The sequence below is a fragment of the Dendrobates tinctorius genome, unplaced genomic scaffold, assembly GCF_039654945.1.
Source record: "Dendrobates tinctorius isolate UK_male_01 unplaced genomic scaffold, ASM3965494v1 ptg000091l, whole genome shotgun sequence".
Taxonomy (NCBI): Eukaryota; Metazoa; Chordata; class Amphibia; order Anura; family Dendrobatidae; genus Dendrobates; species Dendrobates tinctorius.
The window spans coordinates 12,325,302-12,352,620 of NW_027361759.1; the positions used below are offsets into that span (position 1 = coordinate 12,325,302).

At 42.2% G+C, this 27,319-nt stretch overlaps 1 protein-coding gene across 1 annotated transcript in view; it reads right to left on the bottom strand.

Annotated features, from left to right (window-relative positions):
- CBLB (Cbl proto-oncogene B) overlaps window positions 1-27,319 on the bottom strand; it is a 306,980-nt gene that overhangs the window by 101,674 nt on the left and 177,987 nt on the right. The window contains exons 5-6 of the mRNA XM_073586244.1: window positions 20,973-21,094; window positions 20,734-20,871 (exon numbers count right to left, since the gene is read on the bottom strand). Of these exons, the coding sequence (XP_073442345.1) occupies window positions 20,734-20,871; window positions 20,973-21,094 (260 nt within the window). The remainder of the gene's footprint in view (window positions 1-20,733; window positions 20,872-20,972; window positions 21,095-27,319) is intronic.

Genomic DNA, 27,319 nt, shown 5'->3' on the forward strand with positions numbered 1-27,319 from the left:
AGGGGTGAACAGTCTATAGGGTGGTGGAGTCTCATCAGCTACACAGTGACTGAGTACTTCTATGTGAGTGTACATATACAAGGTGAACAAATCTCTGGACCGACTAGCTACTGAGAAGTGAACCTAGGAGCAAGTACTACCAAAGACTAATACTGCACAATGAGGTCAGTGATCTTCAAGGGTCCAAACTCAGTGATTAACTAAAAAAAAACTATTAAAAGGACGAAGGATAAGGTAAAAAACCCTGCAAAATAATTTAGAATTTTATGAAATTGAGTTTTCCTGGTTAGTTACATTGCAGAGTAATATTCTAAAGCTCTGTACAGTGATCTATCCACTTTAAAACGATAATAAAGCTTACACTCTAACTTTTAGCACATTTAGTTACTTATTATCACTTATACAGCATTACTAAAAACTAAAGTTTACAATTAAAATCACAGGCAAAAAAACCCATAACAATGGCTTAATTGACTCATAAAATGGGCTACAGCGAGCCTCTGTTGTTTGTCTTCGGGCCATATTACATAAACGTCAGCTTAGCCAGACAATCTAATTTGTATGGGGGTCTCCACAATCTTTTCCAACAGATGATGTTAAGGAAGAGAATAATTGGGCAGTTTTATTTCAATCTCCTGATCCTTTTGCTTTAAGGAGAGATAAGCTGTGTTCCCATGGGAAACACATGAATAATCAGCCAAAAGCTTATCTGTATAGCATTCGGATGAAGGAATGTTTATCTGACAGTGATCTTATGTGTAACCTTAAAGTCAGGAAAAGATTAAAGGGCGCCTGTTAGAAGTTTTGACCCTGCAAAACTGCTGACAATGTTAGATGGATGAGTGGGGTCCATAGAGGGGTTTAAACAAACCTCTGTGTATTTTTACAGTATCAGCTACAATGAAAGATTAACCCACCATTGTGCTGCAATCACAAGTGTCCAAAACGCAGTACCTGATGCGCATAGCTTAGGCTTAAGCACTAAACGTTCCCCATCTCTGCCACTGAGTGACGGCTTTGAAGTCTAAAAGGGAGACTGCTAAGATCTTAAACTCAGAGGTGGGGACTGTTGGCAGGTATTCCATTGTCATGATCCAAGGTGGATCTGACAAGTAAATGGACAAAGTGAACTTTTTTTTCCTTTGGCTTGGTGCCAAAGTGGTGTGATTGCCCCCGGTGGCCATTAGAATTATAACACGTGATGTCGTTCATTCTAAGTTGCCCCGGTGGTGGTGAGCGGTAGTGCACTTTAGTTTCTTTGGTTTAATGTGCACGTAATTATAAATCAGGTGTGAGGCTCTAAAAAAAGAGTCAGGTGTGTTCAATCACTGTTCGTGATATTGTGAGTTCGTCATTTGGGAAGCAAGCCTGGGTGATGAAGGAGCTGAACAAGAGTCCTGGTCAGCCCAGCCAGAGGGGTTGAGTCAGCTACGGAGTCTGCAGGGAGTGCTGGCATGGATTGGTGGAGTTCTACGATGTGGTCTGCAAGAAGGGCTGGCATGGCGTGGTGGAGTCGCAGTTTATGGTGTCAGCAGGAAGTGCTTGCATGGCTTGGTGGATTGGCGACTTTGGTGAGAGTTACACTCAGCATGCTGGACTTGGTTGCTGAAAACGGACTCAAGCATGCTGGACTTATTGGCAGAAAAGTTGGACTCAAGCATGCTGAACTTTTTGGCAGAAGCTGGACTCATCTTTGGGACTGTTTACTGGGCAGCTGCAACTGGTGGTGGACTCTGCTCCAAGGCTGCACTATGGTGATGGATCTGGTTATGGTGATGGATCCGGGTGGAGGAAAAGATGCACGCAGGTGGTGGGCTCTGTTGCTAGGAGCGTACGCAACAGAGCAAAGCTAAGTGGTGTTTCCCCTGTATTGTTATTTTGCCTCGTGTGTTTAGTGCAGTGGTGGGATTAGTTTCCACACCGACCAATTCCCTAGTGAGGGTTTAGGTGCAGGGCGAGTCAGGGTTTTAAGGTTCCTGTGTGTCGCCCGGTGCGGAACCGGCATAGGGAACGTTAGAAGTGCAGGGACACTGGCTCAGGGGAGTGCAGGAGGTCTCCACTTCCCCGTTTCCCTATTGCAGGGCCCTCCCTTGTTAATGTTACCCAGGTTTCCTTTTATTATTTAAATTCGCCTTACTGGAGGCAGGGTTTCCAGACTATTGTATAAATACGTGTAATACCTAAATTCGCCAGTTGGAGGCGGTGTATCCAGCTGCACGTCTTATTATTTAAATTCGCCCCACTGGAGGCGGTGTATCCAGGGTCACGTGTGTCATATGGGTTCGCCTTGCGGTACTCGCTGCGTCCAGACACACGTGACCGTGACATCCATGTATACAGCCGTGGACACCGTATATGAAGGGAGTGCATTTGGGGCACTTGTGATTATGGAGGGAGGGGATTAATGCTTCTTCGTAGTCTTGCTGATACCAAAAACATATACACATGCGGGTTCAACACTGACTCCTTTTAAACCAGGAATGAGGACTAATGTCACATCTGTACAGTGAGATGGTATAGGTTTCTGCTATCCATAAAAAGAACGCAATTAACACAGTAATGATCTAAAAAGTAATACTCAGATTTCAGTATTTCATAGTATTAGTAGGATGCAGCTCTCTATGAGATTAGCATGGTTTATAAACTCTGTAAGAATATAGGTTTGTGGTTTCATGTCTTGTGGTGACCATCTTAGATTTGTCTGCGTTTTTGTAAGCTAAATAAAGATATGTTATTTAACAAAAAAAAAGATTTCTGATGTCATTTCTGTCCAACCTCCTATTTTACATTTGTCCAACCCACACTCCATTAAACACCCAGATAGACAGAGATAGATAGATAGATAGATAGATAGATAGATAAATAGATAGATAGATGATGTCACTGCTCTATAGGGCCTCCCAGTGAAGAACTGACAGGAGACAATGGCTCCTGCAATCCATCACTGAGGTTACCTGAGTTCAGAGTCTCACTTTACAGCACCGCTGCGTGAGAAATACGGTTAGGGCTACGGGACCTCTTTCCCGGCGGAGGAATACACAGCGGAGGATTACCTCTGCTTGTCATTTCATTGCTGGAGGCCCTGGAGAGCGGTCACTTCAGCTGAAGTGGCAGCTCTCCATGGGAGATCGTCGTGGGACACTCATTATTAATTGGACTATGGCGGAAAGGTAAGTATAGGTTGGTTTATTATTTTATTTTTATTACAGGTGATCGAGGGCTTCGGGGAATTAGGTGATTGGTAAGTATGTACTCTATGTTATGTGTTGTATGTTATATGTATGTTCTGTATGTTATATGTTGTAAGTTCTGTATGTTTTTTTCTTTTTTTTTTAGAGTCAACACATTAGCCAGATGATGGGACTACTACTGTCCCATCATTGGCTAATGTGTCACTCACTGACAGTGTAGCAAGCATAGCCCAATGGGACTTGTAGTCCCATGGGACGATGCCTGCATACACATACACACACACACAGCCCCGCAGACCCCCCCGCTTCCCCCTGCACAGCCACGTCAGACCCCCATACAGCCCCGGCAGACTCCCCACACAGTCCAATGACCCCCACACAGCCCACGCACAGTCCGACGACCCCCGCACAACCCCGGGAGACCCCCACACAGCCCGATGACCCCAACACAGCCCAATGACCCCCGCACAACCCCAGGAGACCCCCGCACAGCCCGATGACCCCCGCAAAGCCCCAGGAGACACCAGCACAGCCCGATGACCCCTGCACAGCTCGATGACCCCCGCACAGCCTCAGGAGACCCCTGCACAGTTCGATGACCTCCGCACAGCTCCAGGAGACCCCCGCACAACCCGGGCAGACCCCCCCAGCACAGCCCGATGACCCCTGCACAGCCCCGAGACCCCTGCACAGCCCTGGCAGACCTCCCGCACACACACACAGTCGGCACACACAAACGCCCAGTCACTGCCCACACACCATATATGCACACAGTCACTGCCCACACTCTTCCCCCCTCCCGATCTGCAGCTTTTCATCCGCAACAAAACCGCAGATCTTTTTTAGACCTGCGGTTTTGCTGCAGATCAATGCAAGTCAATGGGTACAGAAACGCTGCAGATCTGCACAAAGAAGTGACATGCTGTGGAAATGAACCCGTTACGTTTCCGCGTGGATTTCCCCGCAGCACGTGCACAGCATTTTTTAAATTACATAGACTTTAAAGCTACTGTACAACGCAATCCGCAAGGGCCAAATCTGCTGTGGATCTGCAATAGAATCCGCAACGTGTGCACACAGCCTTAGGTGACAGATATTGCACTGTTGTTTCCGATGAAAAAAAAAATCAGAATACATATGTCAGCAGTGTCTTCTTTATTTTTCCAAACATTTGCATACAGCCACTTATGTAAATAGCGGTGATATTATCAATAAATCCTGGGCGGCAATTTAAATGGGTTTCAGTAACAACAATACCATTTTAAGCTTTCCAAAACTGATCAAATTTTTACCTATAGGACTTAAAAGGGTTGTCCACTACTGCAAAACCTCTTTCTAATGGATTCAGGGACATTAAAAAAAAGTGTATATATATATATATATATATATATATATATATATATATATATATATACATACACACACACACATATTAGTAGAGATTCACATTCTTTGGTTGCTGCTGAGGTCCACGCAGGCACGAATTTCCATGTCAAACAGTGAAAAGTTAATTTCTGGCATAAACTCATAAACTTTAATTAATAAGAAAATAACTTTTCTCCATCAAAAATGTTCAATAACGAAAACAGCCCTTTCTCAGGATAGTCACAATAATGTAGCACCATCTGACCTACAGAGCAGTAAAAACAATGCTTATCCTCAAGCACAGTCAGTCCACTATTAAAGTGAACCAGTCAGCAGTTTTGGCTGATATAAGATATGGCCACCGCCTTTCAGAGCAGATATACAGCCTTCAATAGTGTTGTATATAAGCCCCCAACCTGACCTGGAAGAGAAGAAAAAGAACTTTTATTATACTCACCTGCTGGGCAGACCGGTCCAAGTGGGGTCACTCTTCTTCGTCCGTCGCCTCCCATCTTCTTACGATCCCCGTCCTCCTGCTTGCTTCTTGTGGATGACGCATTGCTGCATCATCCACACAGTCTCATCGGCACTGCGCTCCTGTGCATGCAAACTTATCTGCCCTGTTGAGGGCAGAGCAAAATACTGCAGTGCACAGGAGCAGGAAAAGGTCTAAGAGCCCTGGCACCTGCGCACTGCAGTACTTTACTCTGCCCTCAACAGGTCAGAGAAGTACGCCTGAGCAGGAGTGCGGTGCAGCGGAGACTGTGTGAATGATGAATGGATGTGTCATCCACACGAAGCAAGCAGGAAGGAGGCGATCATAAGAAGATGGGAGTCGCCGGACCAACACCAGCAACACCCATCAGACCGGACCGCCCCGCAGGTGAGTATAATGAAAGTTATTTTTCTTATCTTTCAGGTCGGGTTGGGGGCAGATATATAGCATTATAGAATGCAGTATATCAGCCCTGAAAGGTGGTGGCCTTAACTCGTATCGGCCAAAACTGCTGACAGGTTCCTTTTAAGTATCTTTTTCTCCAGTAATACAAACTCTGGCTTCTCAGACACGGCTGAGCTAGATTCAGTTCAGTCACACAAAATAGCTATCGTTCATAGCAACCAGGGATACTTGCAGTTTGGTGCACAAGGCCTGTGCAGTCTCTTCTCAGGATTCTGGCTCTGCAGCTTGCTTCAACAGAACTCACTCTGGTCAGCTTTCCCTCATATGACTGACTAAAAATGAACAAAGGACCTGGCTCTAGACATACAGTGATGAGCAAAAGGGTAACGTTTTGTACTGGTGACTTTCAAGTTCTATATCTCATCATCCACTACTGCACCGTACATGAGGCTACCATTATTTTATAGACAATCTTGCCTATCTCATACATACAGTGGGGGAAATAAGTATTTGATCCTTTGCTGATTTTGTAAGTTTTACCCACTGACAAAACAAAGACATGAACAGTCTATAATTTTAAGGGTAGGTTAATTTTAACATTGATAGACTGTCAAATTAAAATCTTCAAAAATAACATTGTATAAATTACATAAATTTATTTGCATTTTGCAGTGAGAAATAGGTATGTGATCACCTACAAACCATAAAGAATTATGGCTCTTACAGACCAGTAAGCTGTCTTACATAGTCACCTAGTCACCTTTATAAATGACTCCTGTCCACAGACTCAATCAGTCATACTCTAACCTCTACAGCATGGGCAAGACCAAAAAGCTTTCTAAGGATGTCAGGGACAAGATCATAGACCTGCACAAAGCTGGATGGGCTACAAAACCATACGTAAGACACTGAGTGAGAAGGAAACAACTGTTGGAGCAATAGTAAGAAAATGGAAGAAATACAAACTTACTGTCAATCGACATTGATCTGGGGAACCATGCAAAATCTCACCTTGTGGGGGTATCCTTGAGCATCATGAAGAAGGTGAGAGATCAGCCTAAAACTACACGGGGGGAAATTGTTAATGATCTCAAGGCAGTTGGGACCACAGACACCAAAAAAATCATTGGTAACACATTTAACCTTTAAGGTTTAAAATCCTGCAGTGCCCTCAAGGTCCCCCTGCTCAAGAAGGCACATGTGCAGGCCCATCTCAAGTTTGCCAATGAACACCTGGATGGTTCTGTGAGTGACTGGGAGAAGGTGCTGTGGTCAGATGAGACAAAAATTGAGGTCTTTTAACTCAATTCGCCCTGTTTGGTGGAAGAGAAATGGTGCCTATGACCCAAAGAACACTGTCACCACTGTCAAGCATGGAGGTGGAAACATTATATTTTGGGTTTGTCCACTGCTAAGGGCACAGGACTACACCGCATCAATGGAAGAATGGATGGAGCCATGTACCGTAAAATCCTGAGTGACAACCTCCTTCCCTCTGCCAGGACATTAAAAATGGGTCAAGGCTGGGTCTTCCTACAAGACAATGACCCAAAACTTTCAGCCAAGGCAACAAAGGAGTGGCTCAAAAAGAAGCACATTAAGGTCATGGAGTGGCCAAGCCAGTTTCCAGACCTAAATCCCATAGAAAACTTATGGAGGGAGTTGAAGCTCCAAGTTGCCAAGTGACAGCCTCTAAATCATAATCATTTAGCGATGATCTGCAAAGAGGAGTGAACCAAAATTCCTCCTGACATGTGCGCAAGCCTCATCATCAACTACAAAAAACATCTGACTGCTGTGCTTGCCAACAAGGGTTTTGCCACCAAGTATTACAGTGGGTACGGAAGCTATTCAGACCCCTTTAAATTTTTCACTCTTTGTTTCATTACAGCCATTTGGTAAATTCAAAAAAAAGTTAATTTTTTTCTCATTAATGTATACTCTGCACCCCATCTTGACTGAAGGAAACAGAGATGTAGACATTTTTGCAAATTTATTAAAAAAGAAAAACTGAAATATCACATGGTCATAAGTATTCAGACCCTTTGCTCAGACACACATATTTGTCACATGCTGTCCATTTCCTTGTGATCCTCGAGATGGTTCTACTCCTTCATTGAAGTCCAGCTGTGTTTAATTAAACTGATAGGACTTGATTTGTAAATGTACACACCTGTCTATATAAGACCTCAAAAGCTCACAGAGTATGTCAGACCAAATGAGAATCATGCGGTCAAAGGAACTGGCCAAGAACTGTGTCAAGGCACAGATCTGGCCAAGGTTACAAAAGAATTTCTGCAGTACTCAAGGTTCTTAAGAGCACAGTGGCCTCCAAAATCCTTAAATGGAAGAAGTTTGGGACCACCAGAAGTCTTCCTAGACCTGGCCATCCAGCCAAACTGAGCAATCGTGGGAGAAGAGCCTTGGTGAGAGAGGTAAAGAAGAACCCTCAAGATCACCGTGGCTGAGCTCCATAGATGCAGTAGGGAGATGGGAGAAAGTTTCACAAAGTTATTTATCACTGCAGCCCTCCACCAGTCGGGCCCTTATGGCAAAGTGGCCCGATGGAAGCCTCTCCTCAGTGCAAGACATATGAAAGCCCGCACAGAGTTTGCTAAAAAACACATGAAGGACTCCCAGACTATGAGAAATAAGATTCTCTGATTAAACGAAGATAGAACTTTTTGATGATAATTCTAAGCCAGTGTTCCCCAACTCCAGTCCTCAAGAGCCACCAACCGTTCATGTTTTCAGGAGGTCCTTAGTATGGCCCAGGTGATAATTGCAGTCCCTGCACAGGCAATAATTTCATCACCTGGGCAATACAAATGAAATCCTGAAAACATGACCTGTTATGAATGGGTCACTGAGGAGGATAGCAGGCCCAAGCTAAGCCACATGAAACCAGAGAGGTTGGAAACTAAGCGGATTGCAGACTCCTGATCCTATCCACACAACTAGCATTAGCCGTGGAGCGCACCTATGATGATCCTAGACGCCTCGGCACAGCCGGAGAGCTAACTAAGCCTAAAGCAAGAAAGAGGAAATCTAAACTGCCCCGGAGCAGACCCCAAAGGAATAGATAGCCCCCAAACATATATTATCGGTGAGACAAGATGAAAACACAAACGCAGGCAGGAAAATAGACTGAGCAAATGATGGGACCCACACTGACTAGACAGGACAGGAAAGGAAAGACACTGTCTGCAATCACGCAAAAAACCCTGGAAAAAGTCCAAAACGTCTGATGCACAAAAAACACTGAAGTCACACGACTTCGCCCCCACTAACAGCACTCTGGTATATTCTGAAAGCAAAACAAAAAGAGACCAATATAACAGGGGACAAAACAAACTGGCACAAGCAGTAACATATGGGCGGTGATTCAGCACAGCCCCAGCCGAAACTGGCTGACCCGCACAAAGCAGAGATAGACAAAACCAGATCAAATGCAAACAGAATAGCAAATTAACCACTTAGCTGAACCATGCAGGGACCGAGCAGGAGACATCAGACCTCAGAAGGCACAGGAAGAAAATCATCAGCAGGGTTAGAGGGAGTCAGCCGTCTTAAATCCCAATCTGAAACCCCAGATCTCCAATCGTCATCCTCATTATCAGGTGGCAAGCCTCTGTCAATCAGATCAGCTCCACTACCTCCAGTAACCACCAGAGGGAGACCAGAAATAGAACTCGCAACCCCTCTGTCAATCTGACCAGCTCCACTACCTTCAGTAATAACCAGAGGGAGACCAGAAAGAGAATTCACAACAATGACCTGTTGGTGGCTCTTGAGGACTGGAGTTGAGGAACACTGTTCTAAGAGGTATGTGTGGAGATAACCAGGCACTGCTCATCACCTGCCCAATACAATCCCAACAGTGAAACATGGTGGTGGCAGCATCATGCTATGGGGGTGTTTTTCAGTTGCAGGGACAGAGTGACTGGTTGTAATTGAAGGAAACATGAATGCGGCCAAGTACAGAGCTATCCTGGATGAAAACTCTTCCAGAGTGCTCTGGACCTCAGACTTGGCTGAAGGTTCACCTTCCAACAAGACAATGACCCTAAGCACACAGCTAAAATAACAAAAGGAGTGGCCTCAGAACAACTCTGACCATTTTTGACTGGCCCAGCCAGAGCCCTCACCTAAACCCAATTGAGCATCTCTGGAGAGACCTGAAAATGGCTGTCCACCAATGTTCACCATCCAACTTGATGGAACTGGAGAGGATCTGCAAGGAAGAATGGCAGAGGATCCCCAAATCCAGGTGTGAAAAACATGTTGCATTATTCCCAAGACTCATGGCTGTACTAGCTCAAAAGGGTGTTTCTACTCAATATTGCGCAAAGGGTTTGAATACTTATGACCATGTGATATTTCAGTCTTTCTTTTCTAATAAATTTGCAAAAAAATTCTACATTTCTATTTTTTTTCAGTAAAGATGGGGTGCAGAGTGTACATTAATGAGAGAAAAAATGAACTTTTTTGAATTTACCAAATGGCTGCAATGAAACAAAGAGTAAAAAATTTAAAGGGGTCTGAATACCTTCTGAACCCAGTGTAAGTCTTGTTTCTCAGAGGGATCAAATACTTATTTCTCACTGCAAAATGCGAATAAATTTATGTAATTTATACAATGTGATAATCTGGATTTTATTTTTGATATTCTATCTCTCAATGTTAAAATTAACCTACCCTTAAAATTATAGATTGTTCATGTCTGTCAGTGGGCAAACTTACAAAATCAGCAAAGGATCAAATCTTTATTTCCCCCACTGTAAATTTGATTTGCAACTATTTTGCATGTGATTAGTTTTGTGGTTGTTACACTTTTGCTTCTCACTGTAGCTAGCCAGGTGCACTAATCAGGACCTCCATTGCTAGGTTTTAACCCTGTGCTACTTGTCTTTCTGACAATTATATATGAATGCATGTATGTATGTGTGTAGGTGTGTATGTGTGTATGTATGTATGTATGTATGTATGTATGTATGTATGTATATATATATATATATATATATATATATATATACACACAGTGCCTACAAGTAGTATTCAACCCCCTGCAGATTTAGCAGGTTTGATAAGATGCAAATAAGTTAGAGCCTTCAAACTTCACACAAGAGCAGGATTTATTAACAGATGCATAAATCTTACAAACCAAAAAGTTATGTTGCTCAGTTAAATTTTAATACATTTTAAACATACAAGTGTGGGTTAATTATTATTCAACCCCTAGGTTTAATATTTTGTGGAATAACCCTTGTTTGCAATTACAGCTAATAATCGTCTTTTATAAGACCTGATCAGGCCGGCACAGGTCTCTGGAGTTATCTTGGCCCACTCCTCCATGCAGATCTTCTCCAAGTTATCTAGGTTCTTTGGGTGTCTCATGTGGACTTTAATCTTGAGCGCCTTCCACAAGTTTTCAATTGGGTTAAGGTCAGGAGACTGACTAGGCCACTCCAACACCTTGATTTTTTGCCTCTTGAACCAGGCCTTGGTTTTCTTGGCTGTGTGCTTTGGGTCGTTGTCTTGTTGGAAGATGAAATGACGACCCATCTTAAGATCCTTGATGGAGGAGCGGAGGTTCTTGGCCAAAATCTCCAGGTAGGCCGTGCTATCCATCTTCCCATGGATGCGGACCAGATGGCCAGGCCCCTTGGCTGAGAAACAGCCCCACAGCATGATGCTGCCACCACCATGCTTGACTGTAGGGATGGTATTCTTGGGGTCGTATGCAGTGCCATCCAGTCTCCAAACGTCACGTGTGTGGTTGGCACCAAAGATCTCAATCTTGGTCTCATCAGACCAGAGAACCTTGAACCAGTCTGTCTCAGAGTCCTCCAAGTGATCATGAGCAAACTGTAGACGAGCCTTGACATGACGCTTTGAAAGTAAAGGTACCTTACGGGCTCGTCTGGAACGGAGACCATTGCGGTGGAGTACGTTACTTATGGTATTGACTGAAACCAATGTCCCCACTGCCATGAGATCTTCCCGGAGCTCCTTCCTTGTTGTCCTTGGGTTAGCCTTGACTCTTTAGACAAGCCTGGCCTCGGCACGGGAGGAAACTTTCAAAGGCTGTCCAGGCCGTGGAAGGCTAACAGTAGTTCCATAAGCCTTCCACTTCCGGATGATGCTCCCAACAGTGGAGACAGGTAGGCCCAACTCCTTGGAAAGGGTTTTGTACCCCTTGCCAGTCTTGTGACCCTCCACGATCTTGACTCTGATGGCCTTGGAATGCTCCTTTGTCTTTCCCATGTTGACCATGTATGAGTGCTGTTCACAAGTTTGGGGAGGGTCTTAAATAGTCAGAAAAGGCTGGAAAAAGAGATAATTAATCCAAACATGTGAAGCTCATTGTTCTTTGTGCCTGAAATACTTCTTAATACTTTAGGGGAACCAAACAGAATTCTGGTGGTTTGAGGGGTTGAATAATAAATGACCCTCTGAATAAACTTTTCACAATTTAAAAAAAAATTAAACAAAGAAATAACATTCTTTTTTGCTGCAGTGCATTTCACACTTCCAGGCTGATCTACAGTCCAAATGTCACAATGCCAAGTTAATTCCGAATGTGTAAACCTGCTAAATCTGCAGGGGGTTGAATACTACTTGTAGGCACTGTATATATATATAGTTATAGCCAATTGTGTTGGCACCCCTGAACTTGTTCCAGAAAAAGAAGTATGACGTATTTCCCCCACAAAATAATTGCAGTTGCACGTTTTGTTATACACGTTTATTTCCTTTGCGTGCATAGGAAGAAAAAAAAACAAAAAAGAAAAAACGGCAAAGTGGACCTAATTTTACACAAAACCACAAATATGGGCCGTACAAAATTGTTGGCACCCTCAAAATTGGTTGCACACAAACTGGAATAAATAACTAAAATCAATCGCTTCCTATGATCATCAACAAGCTTCTTACACCTCTCAACTGAAATTTTGGACCACACTTCTTTTGCAAACTTCTCCGGGTCTCTCATATTTGAAGGGTGCCTTCTCCCAACAATTTTAAGATCTGTCCACAGGTGTTCAATAGGATTTAGATCAGGACTCATTGCCACTTCAGAAGTCTCCAGCTATTTGTTTCCATCCATTTCTGGGTGCTTCTTGCAGAATGTTTGGGGTCATTGTCCTGCTGAAAGACCCATGCCAACCCAGCTTTCTGAAACTGGGCACTACACTGCGACTCAAAATCTTTTGATAATCTTCAGATTTCATAATGTGTTACACACAGTCAAGGTACCCTGTGCCAGGGTAAGCAAAAAAAAACCCAAAACATCTTTAAACTCCACCATATTTGACTGTAGGTACTGTGTTTCTTTCCTTGTAGGCCTCATTCTGCCTTTGGTAAACAGTAGAATGATGTACTTTACCAAAAAGCCCTATCTTGGTCTCATCTGTCCACAAGACACTTTCCCAGAAGGAAATTAGCTTAGGCCTCTTTCACACATCAGTTTTTTACCATCAGTCACAATCCGTTGTTTTTTGAAAAAAACGGATCTAGCGAATTATGCCGCTGGATCCGTTTTTTTCTCACAGACTTGTATTAGCGACGGATGGCCGCACATTTCATCCATCATTCGTCGGATCCGTTGGAAAATCTTTGTCCGTCGGCCGGAGACGACGGACAAAGGAATGTTTTTTGTGTACGTCAAAAAGTCGAACAGCGACTGATCCAGCGCCGTCCGTCGTTGGCTATAATGGAAGCCTATAGGCGCAGGATCCGTCGCTGTCCGTCAAAAGATGGAATCCGTCGCCGGATTCCATTTTTAAGGATATGTGCTGCTTTTTCCATTCTGGCACATAAAAATTCTCTCTCTCGAATTATATTCCTTTAAATTCATACAGCTGCTGCAACGGATCCCTCAAAAAAAACGGATCTGATGCATGTTTTTTACAATCTGCGCAGGATCCGTTTTTTGCACACTTTGACGGAGGCCTTACTCACATACATTTTGGCAAACTGCAGTCTAGCTTTCCTATATCCCTGTGTTTGTAGTGGGGTCCCCCTGGGTCTCCAGCTATAGAACACGATTTAATTCAAATGTTGATGGATAGTTTGCGCTGACACTGATGAACCCTGAGCCAGCAGGAAACTTTGACTTTCTTAGGAACTTCATTGGGGCTGCTTACCCACCATACGGACTATCCTGTGTTGCAATTTTTCTCTGCCGTCCATGTCCAGTAAGATTAGCTACAGTGCCATGGGTTATACACTTCTTGATTTTATGTACCGTGGATAAAGGAACATTTAGGCTGGGTTCACACGTAACGGAACTCTCACGGAAATTACCGCGAGAATTCCGGAATTCCATTCCGCGGGAAAATCGCATTTTAAATTCCAGCGATTTTCCCACGGAAAAACTAGCATTTTGCAAGCGTAATTAGCTTGCGGAATTGCTAGCGTTTTCCAAGCGATCTGGAGCATCGCTTGGAGAACTGATTGACAGGTTGGTCACACTCGTCAAACATAGTGTTTAACGAGTGTAACCAACTTTTTAATATTGAGGCCGCCTATGCGGCATCAATAGTAAAAGATAGAATGTAAAAAATAATAATAAAAAAAAAATTGTTATTCTCACCTTCCGACGTCCCGCGCAGCCTTCCCGCCTCTCTCCACGCTCCCGGTCCCAGTAATTCTTTGCGAGAATTACTGCGATGACGTCCGTTCTTGCGGGATCGCGACGTCTCGCGGTCATTCGCGATGACGTCGCGCAAATGACCGCGAGACTTCGCGATCCCGCGAGAACGGATATCATGGCTCACAAAGGCTTACTGGGACCGTGAGCGTGGAGAGAGGCGGGAAGGCTGCGCGGGACGTCGGAAGGGGAGAATAACAATATTTTTTATTTTAAAATTCTATTTTTTACAGGGATATGGTACCCAAAGCGCGGAGGACAGTCTCCTCTCCTCCGGACCGTGGGTACCATCCGCAAATGTTCTGCTTACTTTTCGCATGGTGTGCACAGCCACATGTGGAAAGTAAGCAGAACAATGCATTCCTATGGGTACGGGATCACCGCGATTCCGCGAAATTAATGAGCATGCTGCGTTTTTTACCGGGAAGCGATTCCGCCGCATTAGCACAGCATTGCGGAATCCCATAGGAATGCATGGGATGCTTATTTTTCGCGGCAAAATCGCACGGTTAAAACCGCCACGGAAACGCGAAAAAAACGCCACGTGTGAAATCAGCCTAAGCTCTCTGGAGATGGGCTTTTAACCTTGATATTGTTGATATTATTCAACAATTTTGGATCTCAGACACTTCATATTGCCCACACCTCTTACTTGCTACATGTAAGTTTAAACCAAAAGCACATGCTTGAAAGAAAGTTGTTTACCCACAATTTCAGATATTTGTCAACAATTTTGTCCAGCCCACTTTTGTGGTTTTGTGTGAAATTATGTCAAATTTGCCTTTGCTTCTTTTTTGTGGGTGTGTTGTTCCAATACACACAAAGGAAATAAACATGTGTTTAAGAAAAAGTGTAATTGCAACACTTTTCTAGGAGAAAGACTTAATTTTCTAGAATAATTACAAGGGTGCCAACACGTTCGGCCATGACTGTAATTATATTACATATGAGTGCAAATGACAATCAGCGACAGCTAGTTTGCATTTAATCAAGGCGCTATTCATATGGCAATATCTAAAGTGACTACGAAGTAGGTTAAAACATTATAAGATGCAGTAAAAATTTTGAGTTGTTCATAATATATACTCTATAGAGAAAAAGACGAAAACTATTGTGTACCGCTGGTGCTGACCTACAATCCACAGCTAGAGGTACTAAGAAATATTACATCATAGGCTACACAACGATAAAAGTCTGAAAATACTTTTCCCAAACCCTCATCTGCTATGTTACAGAAATGTCCAAACGTGAAAAACATTATGATCGGTAGTTCATTGCCCTCTGTTACACAAAAAGGTACTATTCTGCAATGAAGGAGAGGTAAAACCTGTTTTCATATAATGACCACAGACAAAATACAGATCCCAATGCAGACAGGGTGGTATGTATGAACTGTGCCCATCTTTATTTTTAGGTAGTATTGTGCGTCTCAGGCACTACTGTTCAGAATTTTACCCAATTACCAGAAGGTGTAGATGATTGTAAAGTATTAGGGCAATCTCACAATCCAGCAGATCTGCCTTCAGGTCCCCTAACTTTTTTTTTTATTATTATAACTTAGTTTTTTTATGGCAGAAGTTTGACAATTCTCCTGGCAGTGAAACAGTTAATCCCCCCTTACCTAGGAGTGCACCCAATTACGCAGATTACATTCAAGATTGAAAATCTACATATGTTACAGAAACAAGAGGAGTATGGCATCAGTTACACTTCCAGCGCGCTATTCAGCAATTCAAGCAGTCCCAGTTGCCAACACAAGTCTGTCACTTCAGAAGCCAAGTACAATTTATTTCACATTGTGATAAGATCTTTGATATTTCTGCTACATTGTACATGATCGGGACATCTTCCAACCAGGAAATGGAATGATTACTTTTGCTGATAAACTATGTCAGCTTCTACTTTCAACATGCAGTTTAAATCCAGAAAATAAATATCTTTTTGATCTCGTGCACAAACACGTATCATTATAAATTGCTGTTTATATAGCAAAAAAGGATCAAATGAAACCTTTAGTCAGCCTGCACTGTCTATTAACAATGTGGGTGAATGAATAAAAAGTACTCCAGGTGACTGCGCCATAATAAACTACACAGTATTAGGAGATAGTGACACATGAAGGCCATTGTCTACAAACTTCTTTATAAGATCAATTATTTTTTATAGCTGACGTAAACATTCATAAAAAATATCTTGATCTTTAAATCTGGACACGTTTTGCAAATTTCACATCCATAATGGAACAGAGACCATAAAATCAGCAGTTCACGGTATACCCCACCAATGTGCATCTTTCTACAGCCATAGTATTAAAATCTAGCATCTTTGTGCACATATATAACACAATATACTAAGACAGACACATTTTTTTCCCCAAAAATGACATTATGATATTTTACACCTCCTTTTCTAATTCAGGTCAAATATATATACTGTATATATATATATATATATATATATATATATATATATATATATATATATATATATATCTGATTGGTTCTTAATATGTGAGGAACATGATGGATTTAAAAGTGAAACAGATAACACACGGTAGTAAAAAAAATGATCCTCCTGACATAGCTTCACATCCAAAACAGATTTCACAATCATTACATAACATCCATGTTGGTACCTGCCATCTCCATTGCCACTTAAGGCCCCAGGCGACAGGACTGTTTAATTCTTTGGTGGTTAGTTGCTATCTTTGTTAGTATTAACTCTCTGCTGTGAACCTTTTATCGTGGTTGATCACCATACAAATTCCTGAAAATCATTGTCTCCCATTGCCAATTATAAGTTCAACTTAACCTATTCTGACTATTCTTCTGGCTGACGATTGTGTTCCTTATCCTTACCTCTTGGTTCTAACCCAGCGACCTAAGCTTTCCCTGCCAGGTTGCTCCACTGACCAGCAACAACTCCATAGACTCAACTCATGGTCCATGTGAAAGTTCAGATCCCTATATACTGTACGTGTTAAATGGTGAAGGCAACCATGAACAGAAATACTTTACACATTACTTTCCAGTGAAAACTTATATCGCGTTTAAATATGATTCAAACTCAATGAACCTGAATTAAGACAATAACTACTGGAGGAGGTGGTAGCGACAGGTGAAACAATGGTAAGACTTATTGTACAGAAACATGATAGATTCAGCATTTAGATATGCTTAGTCCAAAGAGAATTAATGAAACATATAACTTGAAAGTATTCCTATAATGTGGGTATGTTGCATTGAAGTCTAACACAAAGGCATATTTATGTAGAAGAACCAATCAGATAGGCCTATTAGTATACACAAGTGAGCTATTTTACAAAAAGACATGGGATATTGCCATCAGCCTGCTTGGGGAAGGGAGCATTTTCCCCGAAACATTGTGTGTCGCGGTGCAATTTTATTGTCAGGGAACCTTCTTATGCTGTATTTCAACAGTGGAAAAAAGATAGTAGCGGAACACATTGGGCTATTGTCTGTGCTTGGATTAAGTGAAGAATTGAGGATACCGTGGCCCAAAGACTACACATCTGAGCTACATGGACGGAGTTTTGTGACGTCTGAAAGAAACTATTGTGTGAAAGTTTGGAATAAGGAAAGTGGAGTCTTTATGACTTCCCCTGTTCGTTTTAGAGGTTTCTAATTGATTGTGCATGCAAGGGAAAACCAGCACAGAATATAGGGTGTCCCCGAGGTCAGTAACATATAGGCTTCATGGCTTATAATGTGTAGGTCTAGAACCCATGCTTCTCTGGTAAAAAAAACAAACAAAAAAAACCACTAATGTGCTGCATTTTTTTTTTTAACCAGAAAAGTTTGGGTTCTAGATCTAAACATTTTTGCTAAACAACTTACAAGAACTTGTTCAGGAAAAATGACGGACCACATGTACATAAGAGATACAGAGATGAATTCTTATATACGGTATGTGTTTTTTTTAATCTAGGCACCAAGTGTACCACCTGACAATTCAGGTTATGTCAAATTTCACTGTGATTGCATCTGATACATTGCATCATATAAGCACAATAAGATCCAAAATTCACATTAAAACATAACATATATAAGTCCTTTTATAACTATTCAACCTATAATTAATACCTGCTTAGGCTGTGTGCCCACGATGCGATTTTTAAGCGTTTTTTGCCGCGATTTTCGGCGCGAAAACGCTGCGAAAACGTTTAAAAATCGTGTACAGAACGCCCCCCATGCATTCCTATGGAATTCCGCACATGCTGTGCTAATGCTGCGCTTTTTTCCGCGGCAGAATCGCATCGCGAAAAAAATCGCAGCATGATCATTCTTTTGTGCGGAATCGCAAAGAATTGCCGCGATTCCGTACCCATAGGAATGCATGAGAATCGCTTACTTCCCGCATGTGGCTATGCCCACCATGCGGGAAGTTAAGCGTCTCATGTGCGGTTGGTACCCACGGTGTGGAGGAGAGGAGACTGTCCTCCAGGCCCTGGGTACCATACCCCTGTAAAAAAAAGAATAAAAAATTGGGGTATATTTACCTTCCGACGTCCCGCGCTGTCATCCCGGGCCGCAGCGTTCCCAGTAATGCCTTGCGGCAAGGTCATGTGATGACGTAGTCTCGCGTGACTCTAGCGGTCTCGCGAGATCGCTATAGTAACGCGAGACCAACGTCATCACAGGTCTCGCAAGGAATCCCTGGGAACGCTGAGGCCCGGGATGGCAGCGCGGGACGTAGGAAGGTAAATATACCCCGATTTTTTATTTTTTTATCATTTTTAACATTCTATCTTTTACTATTGATGCCGCATAGACTATGTTTGCCGAGTGTGACCAACCTGTCAATCACTTTCCAAGCGATGCTTCAAATCGCTTGGAAAGTGCTTGAGAAAATCGCGGTGAAATCGCGCGGGGAAAAAACGCGCGATTTCTGGGAAGGAGTCCAGTTTTCATTGTGCTTTTTAAAACGCTACGTGGGCACATAGCCTCAAAATAATATAAAAGGAAAATAAAACATACAGATTAATGATCAAAAGTGACATTTAAGTCATTTTAGACGTTTATACTGTCCCCAAACAAATCTTGAGTTCCGTGGCAAGAGTTGTGTTTGAAGCCTGCCACAAATGTGTCAGACAACTTAAAGGGATACTCCACGGAGATAAAAAAAAAAAGTATTGAGTTGGAAGAAATATTCGTGGACATCCTCAGTTCATCTGAATGGTTGAAAATATGTCAGTTCGAGATTGAATTTAATAAATATATTGTGGTTTTTATTCTAACTGTTTTGAACTTACAAGAACTTGTTCAGGAAAAATGACGGACCACATGTACATAAGAGATACAGAGATGAATTCTTATATACGGTATATGTTTTTTTAAAGATTTGTTTGGGGACAGTATAAACGACTAAAATGACTTAAATGTCACTTTTGATCATTAATCTATAGAAAGTGACCCTGCCCAACCATGCCTTGTATGCATGCACTAGAAGACACCTATTCTTGAGACTTTATGGTTTTTAATGTTCCAGGAAGGGATATACAAGCTTCTAGGACTTCCCGATTTAAAACTTTCCTTTTACATAAGAATAGAAATGCAATTTGGGTCTCATCACTCAGATGAGAAGCCATGATTTGTTTCCTAAAAGCATCATTTTCATGAAGAACTTGGTGTGTCATTGGTCGAGAAAGGGCAACTATATCTTTAAAAAAAAAAATTGGCACGTGAGAGGAATGAAATGATCCAAAACTTGTCTACAGCAAAGCATCTCTGGCTATAAGCACGAACATTCTCTAGCTAATCTGTGTTCAAACAAATTCCCCGGCATTTTTAATCTGAGGATTATGACATGAGCTGCCACAAGCTCATGAGTGTTTATAGCTCCACGATCAATAATGAAGAAGACATGGCAAAAGAGAACGAGGAGCCGATAAAAGACAGAACGTCAACAGACAGTTTTACAAGGGAGATTAAAACACGGCAAACAACATGTGTAACTGAAGAGGCAGAGAGTGGGGCTCTGCTCACATCGGTAACAGAAAAATCACAACAAAGCGCTGGATCTGCTGCACTATAGACATAAGCTCTGCCCTATGGATCCCATTTTACTCAGTGTCTGTAGGTTCTGCAAAGTTATTCAGAGCATCCATGGCAAAAATTGCTCCACATGCAATCAGTGGCGGACCCATGGCTTGATGAATACCAGCTAAGCCCGATGGAGTCCATGGACTTAAAAGAGGGAATGCAGTTTCCCTGAGGTGTCTCATTACCCAGCCGTCCCCAATTTTTCCATCAAAAATGTTGAATTTGTTCATTATTACTGCTACAAACCCAAAACTCTTCTTCACTCGGATTGTCATCTGTTATTCCTAACATTGTGTTATTGTACCATTATCTTTTATACTTCGTGTCTTATTATTTTCCCTCAGTTTTTGCTTTGTGTTTACCATAAAAATATACACCTCGTTTAACTGTAACGATTTTAGTAAATTAATGGCCTAGATTTCTAGCCACTGCCCATATGGTTTGATATTTTGGTAGAAATGGGGAACGTAATCATTAGTTCAGACAAGACACAACATAATGGTTGTTTGACAGTTTCTTAAACGCTGTTCAAAATTAGAAACCACCATAATATGCACTTACAATCCTTCTCGACTGCCGTCAATCAGAGCTTGAAACAGGGGTTTGTTATGAGGTATTGTCTGTAGGATATTCCCATCACTGGTCACATAGCCGATAGCCCACTGTCCCAGTCTTGTGCAACTTAGTCTAAAAATGTAACTGAGAGGCACAGAAAACAACTGATTAGAAGTGACTACACATAGAAATATGAACAGATAACACAATTTATCAAAAGGGAGGCGAATTAACTTAGGATTTACCTTCCTGGCTTAGTGCTGTACTTCTGTAAACGCGCCTTGACTTCATCATAGGTTAAAAAAGCCATGTAGCCTGGATGAGTCACTGCTAAAAAGTTCCAGTTCCTTAGTATAGAGCCCCAGGGCTGAGGGGGGAAGAGATACAAGAGAATTAGTAGGATTAATCCTCAGACACTTCCTAACTGTGTGCATCTTCATAGGAGAAACTGGACACTGGGAAGAGATTAATGTAAAGAGGTTAAAAGGGAGTTAAAAGCAGCTACTCAAATGTTTATATAAGGGACATAGCCCCTACAAAAATGATGCCATCAACATATGTTTTAGAGTTGTACTTGCTGAAAAATTGACTTTTAATCCCTATGTAACTCAGGGCATTTCGGTGCATCCTTGGGGTGGCCATACTTGGCGCGGCCAAGGTCTCGGGGCACAGTTACACCCTCCTATTTGTATATCTAGCACTGCCCTTGAGCTTGACTGACAGCACTAGCTATCCCACAGAGAGCGCTCCCTAAACACCCTATTCCTACACTTCCGCACTGATCACTGACACTGGAGCAGCCCAGCAACATTCCCTACAATGTGCTATACTGTGAAAGACATATCCCACCCTCCTGGACTCCTTATAGCTCACCCAGCTTTACTTAGATGAGATATATACTATTGAGAATGCACAAAGGAGGAATCTTAGGGAAATATAGCAATCCCAACCACTTGCCCTGGGACTCAATTACACACACAAATCTCTCTCTCTACATATACATCTATAAATAGATCTCTCTCTCTCTATATACACACACACACACACACACACACTCACATGCACACACGGATACATAGTTACTCGAAATCATAGACTAATGTGCTTTTTAAATACAGTCAAGACAAAAGCCCAGTAGCGTACACTGGCTACCTAGCCCACTTTCTCATCTCTGCGAGTCCTGTGGCAGGGAGGCATGAAAAGTTTTTTCCAGCTGTAACCAGTAGAGGGCAGCATAACACTCTTGCACAATGCAGAGAGTTCATTTGCCAGCCCGATCATATGGTAAGTGGCGCACGGCTCTGGAATAGCAGACTATGTTTGTTAGATTAGTAATTATCAGTGGGAATATTATAGACATATATGTTTTGCTTATTTTCCAAATGGTCAATGCAAAAGAGTCAGTATAATGTTCAAATCATCAACTATTAGAGTATCAATCAAATTTTATTGGATAAACCTCCCTATGATAAAAGTATTTTTTTTTTTCAAATCTAAAAAAAACTCAATTTGTGGATCCAAATTATTATGCTCAACAATTTCCAAAGATTTTATAAGTTGTAAAGAACGGAAGATGGACATTTGTTAAATTCGCAGCATTAAGAGGTCCCATTTACTGAAATCAAAAGCTTTTTCAATCAAAAACATCTTAACAGGCCAAGCTACATGATAACATAGGACCCCTTAATTGATATCACTTTAACAGGTCTTGCATCCATTGAACTTGTAACGTTTTGGGTAGTTTCTGCTTGAATTTCTTTGCAGGATGTCAGAATAGCCTCCCAGAGCTGCTGCTTTTATGTGACCTATCTCCCACCCTCATAGATCTTTTGTTTGAGGATACCTTAAAGATTCTCAATAGTGTTGAGGTCAGGGGAAGATGGTGGCCATGTCAGGAGCTTCTCTACACCAGCCACGTACTAGAGGTTTTCTTTGCAGCATGAGATGACGCATTGTCATGCATAAAGACAATTTTTCTATGGATGGCATGGTTCTTCTTTTGTACAAAAAGTCAGAAATTCTATATACTGTGCTGAGGTCATTTTCACACCTTCAAGGACCCTAATGGGGTCTATCAGCTCTCTCCCCATGATTCCGACTCAAAACATGACTCCTTGCTGACCTCCTAGCCTTATTGTGACATGTTGGCCATCCACTACTCCATACATCTGGCCCATCCAGGACTGCAAGGCGCTGATGAGTAAACAAGATTGTTTTAAGATTATTGTTCACGTATGTCTGGACCTACTGCAACAGTTTCTGCTTGTGAGCAGAATAGTAGGTTTATGCATAATTGCAATCCTCTGGAGGATTGTACATCTTGAGGTTTGCGGGACTCCAGAGGCACCAAAAATACCTGTTTGCAAATATATAATGGTATTTTAGCAGCTGCTCTTAATCCAATGATTTTTTTCTTGCAGAAACCTTCCTCATTAAGCCTTTATCGGCACAAATCCGTCTGTTCTCTGTATCAGCCACAAATCTCTTTCCAGTTACGATTATCACGCATAAGTTTTCATTAAATATCTAATGTTTTCATACCTTGTCAAAGGCATTCCACCATCTCGGATTTTTTGGCACCAAAATGATCCTTCTTTCCCATATTGCTTGAAACCTGTAGTCTGCTTATTAATGTGGCTTGCCCTTCTTAATTCTGTAGTTTTCCTTTAATTGGGCTAACGGGCCAAACTAATAAATCACAGATGTTTGAGATTGATTTCAGTGATCTAAGGAGCCCTGAGATACAGTACCATCCATGACTTTATTGGAAAAACAAAAAAATGACATCTTTATGACACTTAAATACAATTTGCATAATAATTTTGGAAGCAGTTATAATGTTCCCTTGTGAAGACATCTTCATGGCGTTGCTCACGTGATCTTTGTACCAATCTTCAGCTATCTGTTGTGAATTCTCTTTCTGGGCTCCCTCTGGTGGTTACTGGAGGTAGTGGAGCTGATCTGATTGACAGAGGCTTGCCACCTGATGATGAGGAAGATGAATGGAGATCTGGGGTTTCTGATTGGGATTTAAGACGGCTGACTCCCTCTATCCCTGCTGGTGATTTTCTTCCAGTGCCTCCTGAGGTCTGATGTCTCCTGCTCTTTCCCTGCATGTTCAGCTAAGTGGTTCATTTGCTATTCTGTTTGCATTTGATCTGGTTTTGTTTATCTCTGCTTTGTGTGGGTCAGCTAGCTCCGGCTGGGGCTGTGCTGAATCACTGCCCATATGTTACTGCACGTGCCAGTTTGTTTTGTCCCCTTTTATATTGGTCTCTTTTTGCTTTGCTTTCAGAATATACCAGAGTGCTGATATAGTGGGGGGCAAAGTCGTGCGACTTCAGTGGTTTTGTGCATCAGACGTGTTGGACTTTTTCCAGGGTTTTTTGCGTGATTGCAGACAGTGTCATTCCTTTCCTGTCCTGTCTAATCAGTGTGGGCCCATCGTTTGCTCAGTCTATTTTTCCGCCTGCGTTTGTGTTTTCATCTTGTCTCACTGACAATATATGTTTGGGGGCTATCTATTCCTTTGGGGTCTGCTCCGGGGCAGTTTAGATTTCCACTTTCTTGCTTTAGGCTTAGTTAGCTCTCCGGCTGTGCCGAGGCGTCTAGGATCATCATATGCACGCTCCACGGCTACTGCTAGTTGTGTGGACAGGATCAGGGGTCTGCATCCGCTTAGTTACCAACCTCTCTGGTTTTCTGTGGCTTAGCCTGGGTCTGCTATCCTCCTCGGTCACCCATTCATAACAGCTATCATTGGAGGACTCATTGCTGAAAGGGACAGCCTTCCATTCCAGCCTCCATTGCTGTCTTGCTCTGCAGCATGATAGCCTTTGGGAGAAGTGGAATACCTTCATTAGGGATTGTCGCACTGGTCTTAGTCCGGGGATGATGATATGAGGTGTCATAATGTACGGTAGCCGGACTCTTCTAGTCTTCATTTCCGGCACACTAACAGCTTGGTGTTACTTATTTGGTCATGGAACAAGTGGTAAAACCATATCTCCAAAATGTACGAAGAGCTATTTTTCAACATGACAACACTAAGCCGCATGTTGCATGTGCTACTATGAGCAGCCTGCATAGCATATTTATAACATATATATTGTGACGTAGCGATCACTAGCGGGTTGGGGTATACTTGCTCGGCAGCGATATAACACGCAGGAGGACTCTAATTTTCTTTAAAAGTTCACCTGGGTTTATTGCTCCATAAACCCAGCAGCACAAACACAAAGTAAGACAGCCTTTAGATCCGGAAAAACAAAATAATGTCCATAAACAGGGCTTGGCTCCATCAGGCCTGTGGGCTACTCAGGCTCTATAGCCTAAACACAGTCTTTCTGACCCCGGTCAGCATACCACCTGTTGGTGTCAGCCACACAGGTTCACGAATGCTTCTTATTCTCAGAGATATCCCATAAACGTCGCTCAGTGACCCCAGTCAGTAACACTCACGGTTGTCAGACTGTCCACTCCGGAGGTATCTCATAGCCCTCCTTCCTCTGGCTCAGACTAGCCAGCACTGCCACATGTGCCAAATACACAGGTTCCATTAGGTAACCTCTAGCCACACCCACAGGTGAGGTAACATCCCATACACTGGTCAAGTGATCATGACATCACCGCAGGTCCTTAAACATACACAACCACATACAGGCTTCATCTTGGGTATTCAGACACACACCATTTGGGTGGGTATGTAGGTGACTGGACCCACCCATCTCTCCAAGTCACCTGGAAGCCTCCCAATGCATAGCAAAAACCCTTAGCAGTAGATCTGCTGAGCAAAACACGCCAAGGCTTCCATCCCATGGCCACCCACCTCTGCGATACACTCTTCCCATCAATCACATGACCAGTCTCCATGCCACTATATATTTATATACACACACCATACACATATATATATATACATACATACACACACACACATACACATATGCATACATACACACACAGCTCTGGCAAAAATTAAGAGACCACTTCCAAATGTTCAGTTTGTCTGATTTTTCTCCTTATAGGTATATTTTTGAGTAAAATGTAAATTGTTCTTTTAGTCTACAAACTTCTGACAACATGTCTCCGAACTGCCAAGCAATCCATTTTGGGGGGTTTTCTGAAAAGGAAAAATGGTCAAAAAAAAAAACTGTGCTTTCAGCTATCAAATAATGCAAAGAAAACAAGTCCATAATCATTTAGAAACAACAAAGTTTTACCTCAGGAAGAGTTCAGAAATCAATATTTTGTGGAATAGCCATGATTTTTAAAAACAGCTTTCATGCGTCTTGGCATGCTTGCGACCAGTCTTTCACACTCCTTCTGGCGCAAAAATTTAAGCAGTTCTTCTTTGTTTAATGGCTTGTGACTATCAATCTTCCTCTTAATTACATTCCAGAGGTTTTCAATGGGGTTCATGTCTGGAGAATGGGCAGCCCATGACAGGGTTTTGATGTGGTGGTCTCTTAATTTTTGCCATATACAGTCTAAAGTAAATTCTAAACTTGTCACAAATGAATGCAAATACAGTATTGGTAAACTACACAAACTTGACATTTATCAAATAAAACCCAGCCATAACAATAATAAAATATCAGCTTGAGCAGAAGAAGCATTTTAAGAAAAAAAAAAAAAAAAAAAGTTTAGGCCTTGGTATAATACAGTACCTAGATACAGCAATTTCTTAATCTTTTAGCCTTGACCACAGTCATCTTATAACAAGATTCAAATGCAATACTTCTATAAATAAAAAAAATAAAAAAAGTTACAAGCTTTTAGCAGAATGCCGCTTAAATCAGCTTAGTGGAAATGCTGGTCAAGATGTGTTCAAGAGGAACAAGCAAGCAGTACTGGATTTAATGGAAATGCATTTACCAAGCTCCTGCCATGATGTCCTCAAAAGTGGATTATTTTTATCTCCACTGCAGAAAGACAGAGCCAAACACCAAGTAAATCAGTCAGCGTATTCGTAGCGCGATAAACAGTTCAGCCATAATTCTGGAACAACAATAGTCTGAAATGCTGTAACTAATTATAGAGCCCCTTCCTTCTCTGCTAAGGGGGAAGAAACCCTTCATCGCTATGATTCCAATAGGCATGCATGTTTTGTATGTAGGAAGGAAGTGACAAATCTCACTGATTTTCAGAATGTTATTTTTAGATTCAATGAGACGGCTGAGAACAGAAGGCATATAGCACTGGTAAAATTACACCCCCCTTGCCATTTTCCCCTGTATAGAGGCACCCCCGCCACCCAATGCGCAGAGAACAGCAGTGCAGAACCAATCACTCTCGGAACCAGAGGCTGGAAGACCACCAAACACAAAATGACTGCACATTCTACTGATATGACAGTAGAATACCCTTAGTACTACACCTAGACTTTTTATTGCAGTGCTCTCTCACCCCATAGGTGTGCATTAATGGCCTAAAAATCTCTTTTCTTTATTCCTTCATGCTGAGATGTTTGCATTACTTTAAAATACAATGGCTGCTTTTTTCCTCCATTAATGTGATATTCCAGTAAGAAAAAGTTATCACATCTCCACAGGATAGGACCTAGGTTACAGGGCTGTGGAGTCGGAGTCGG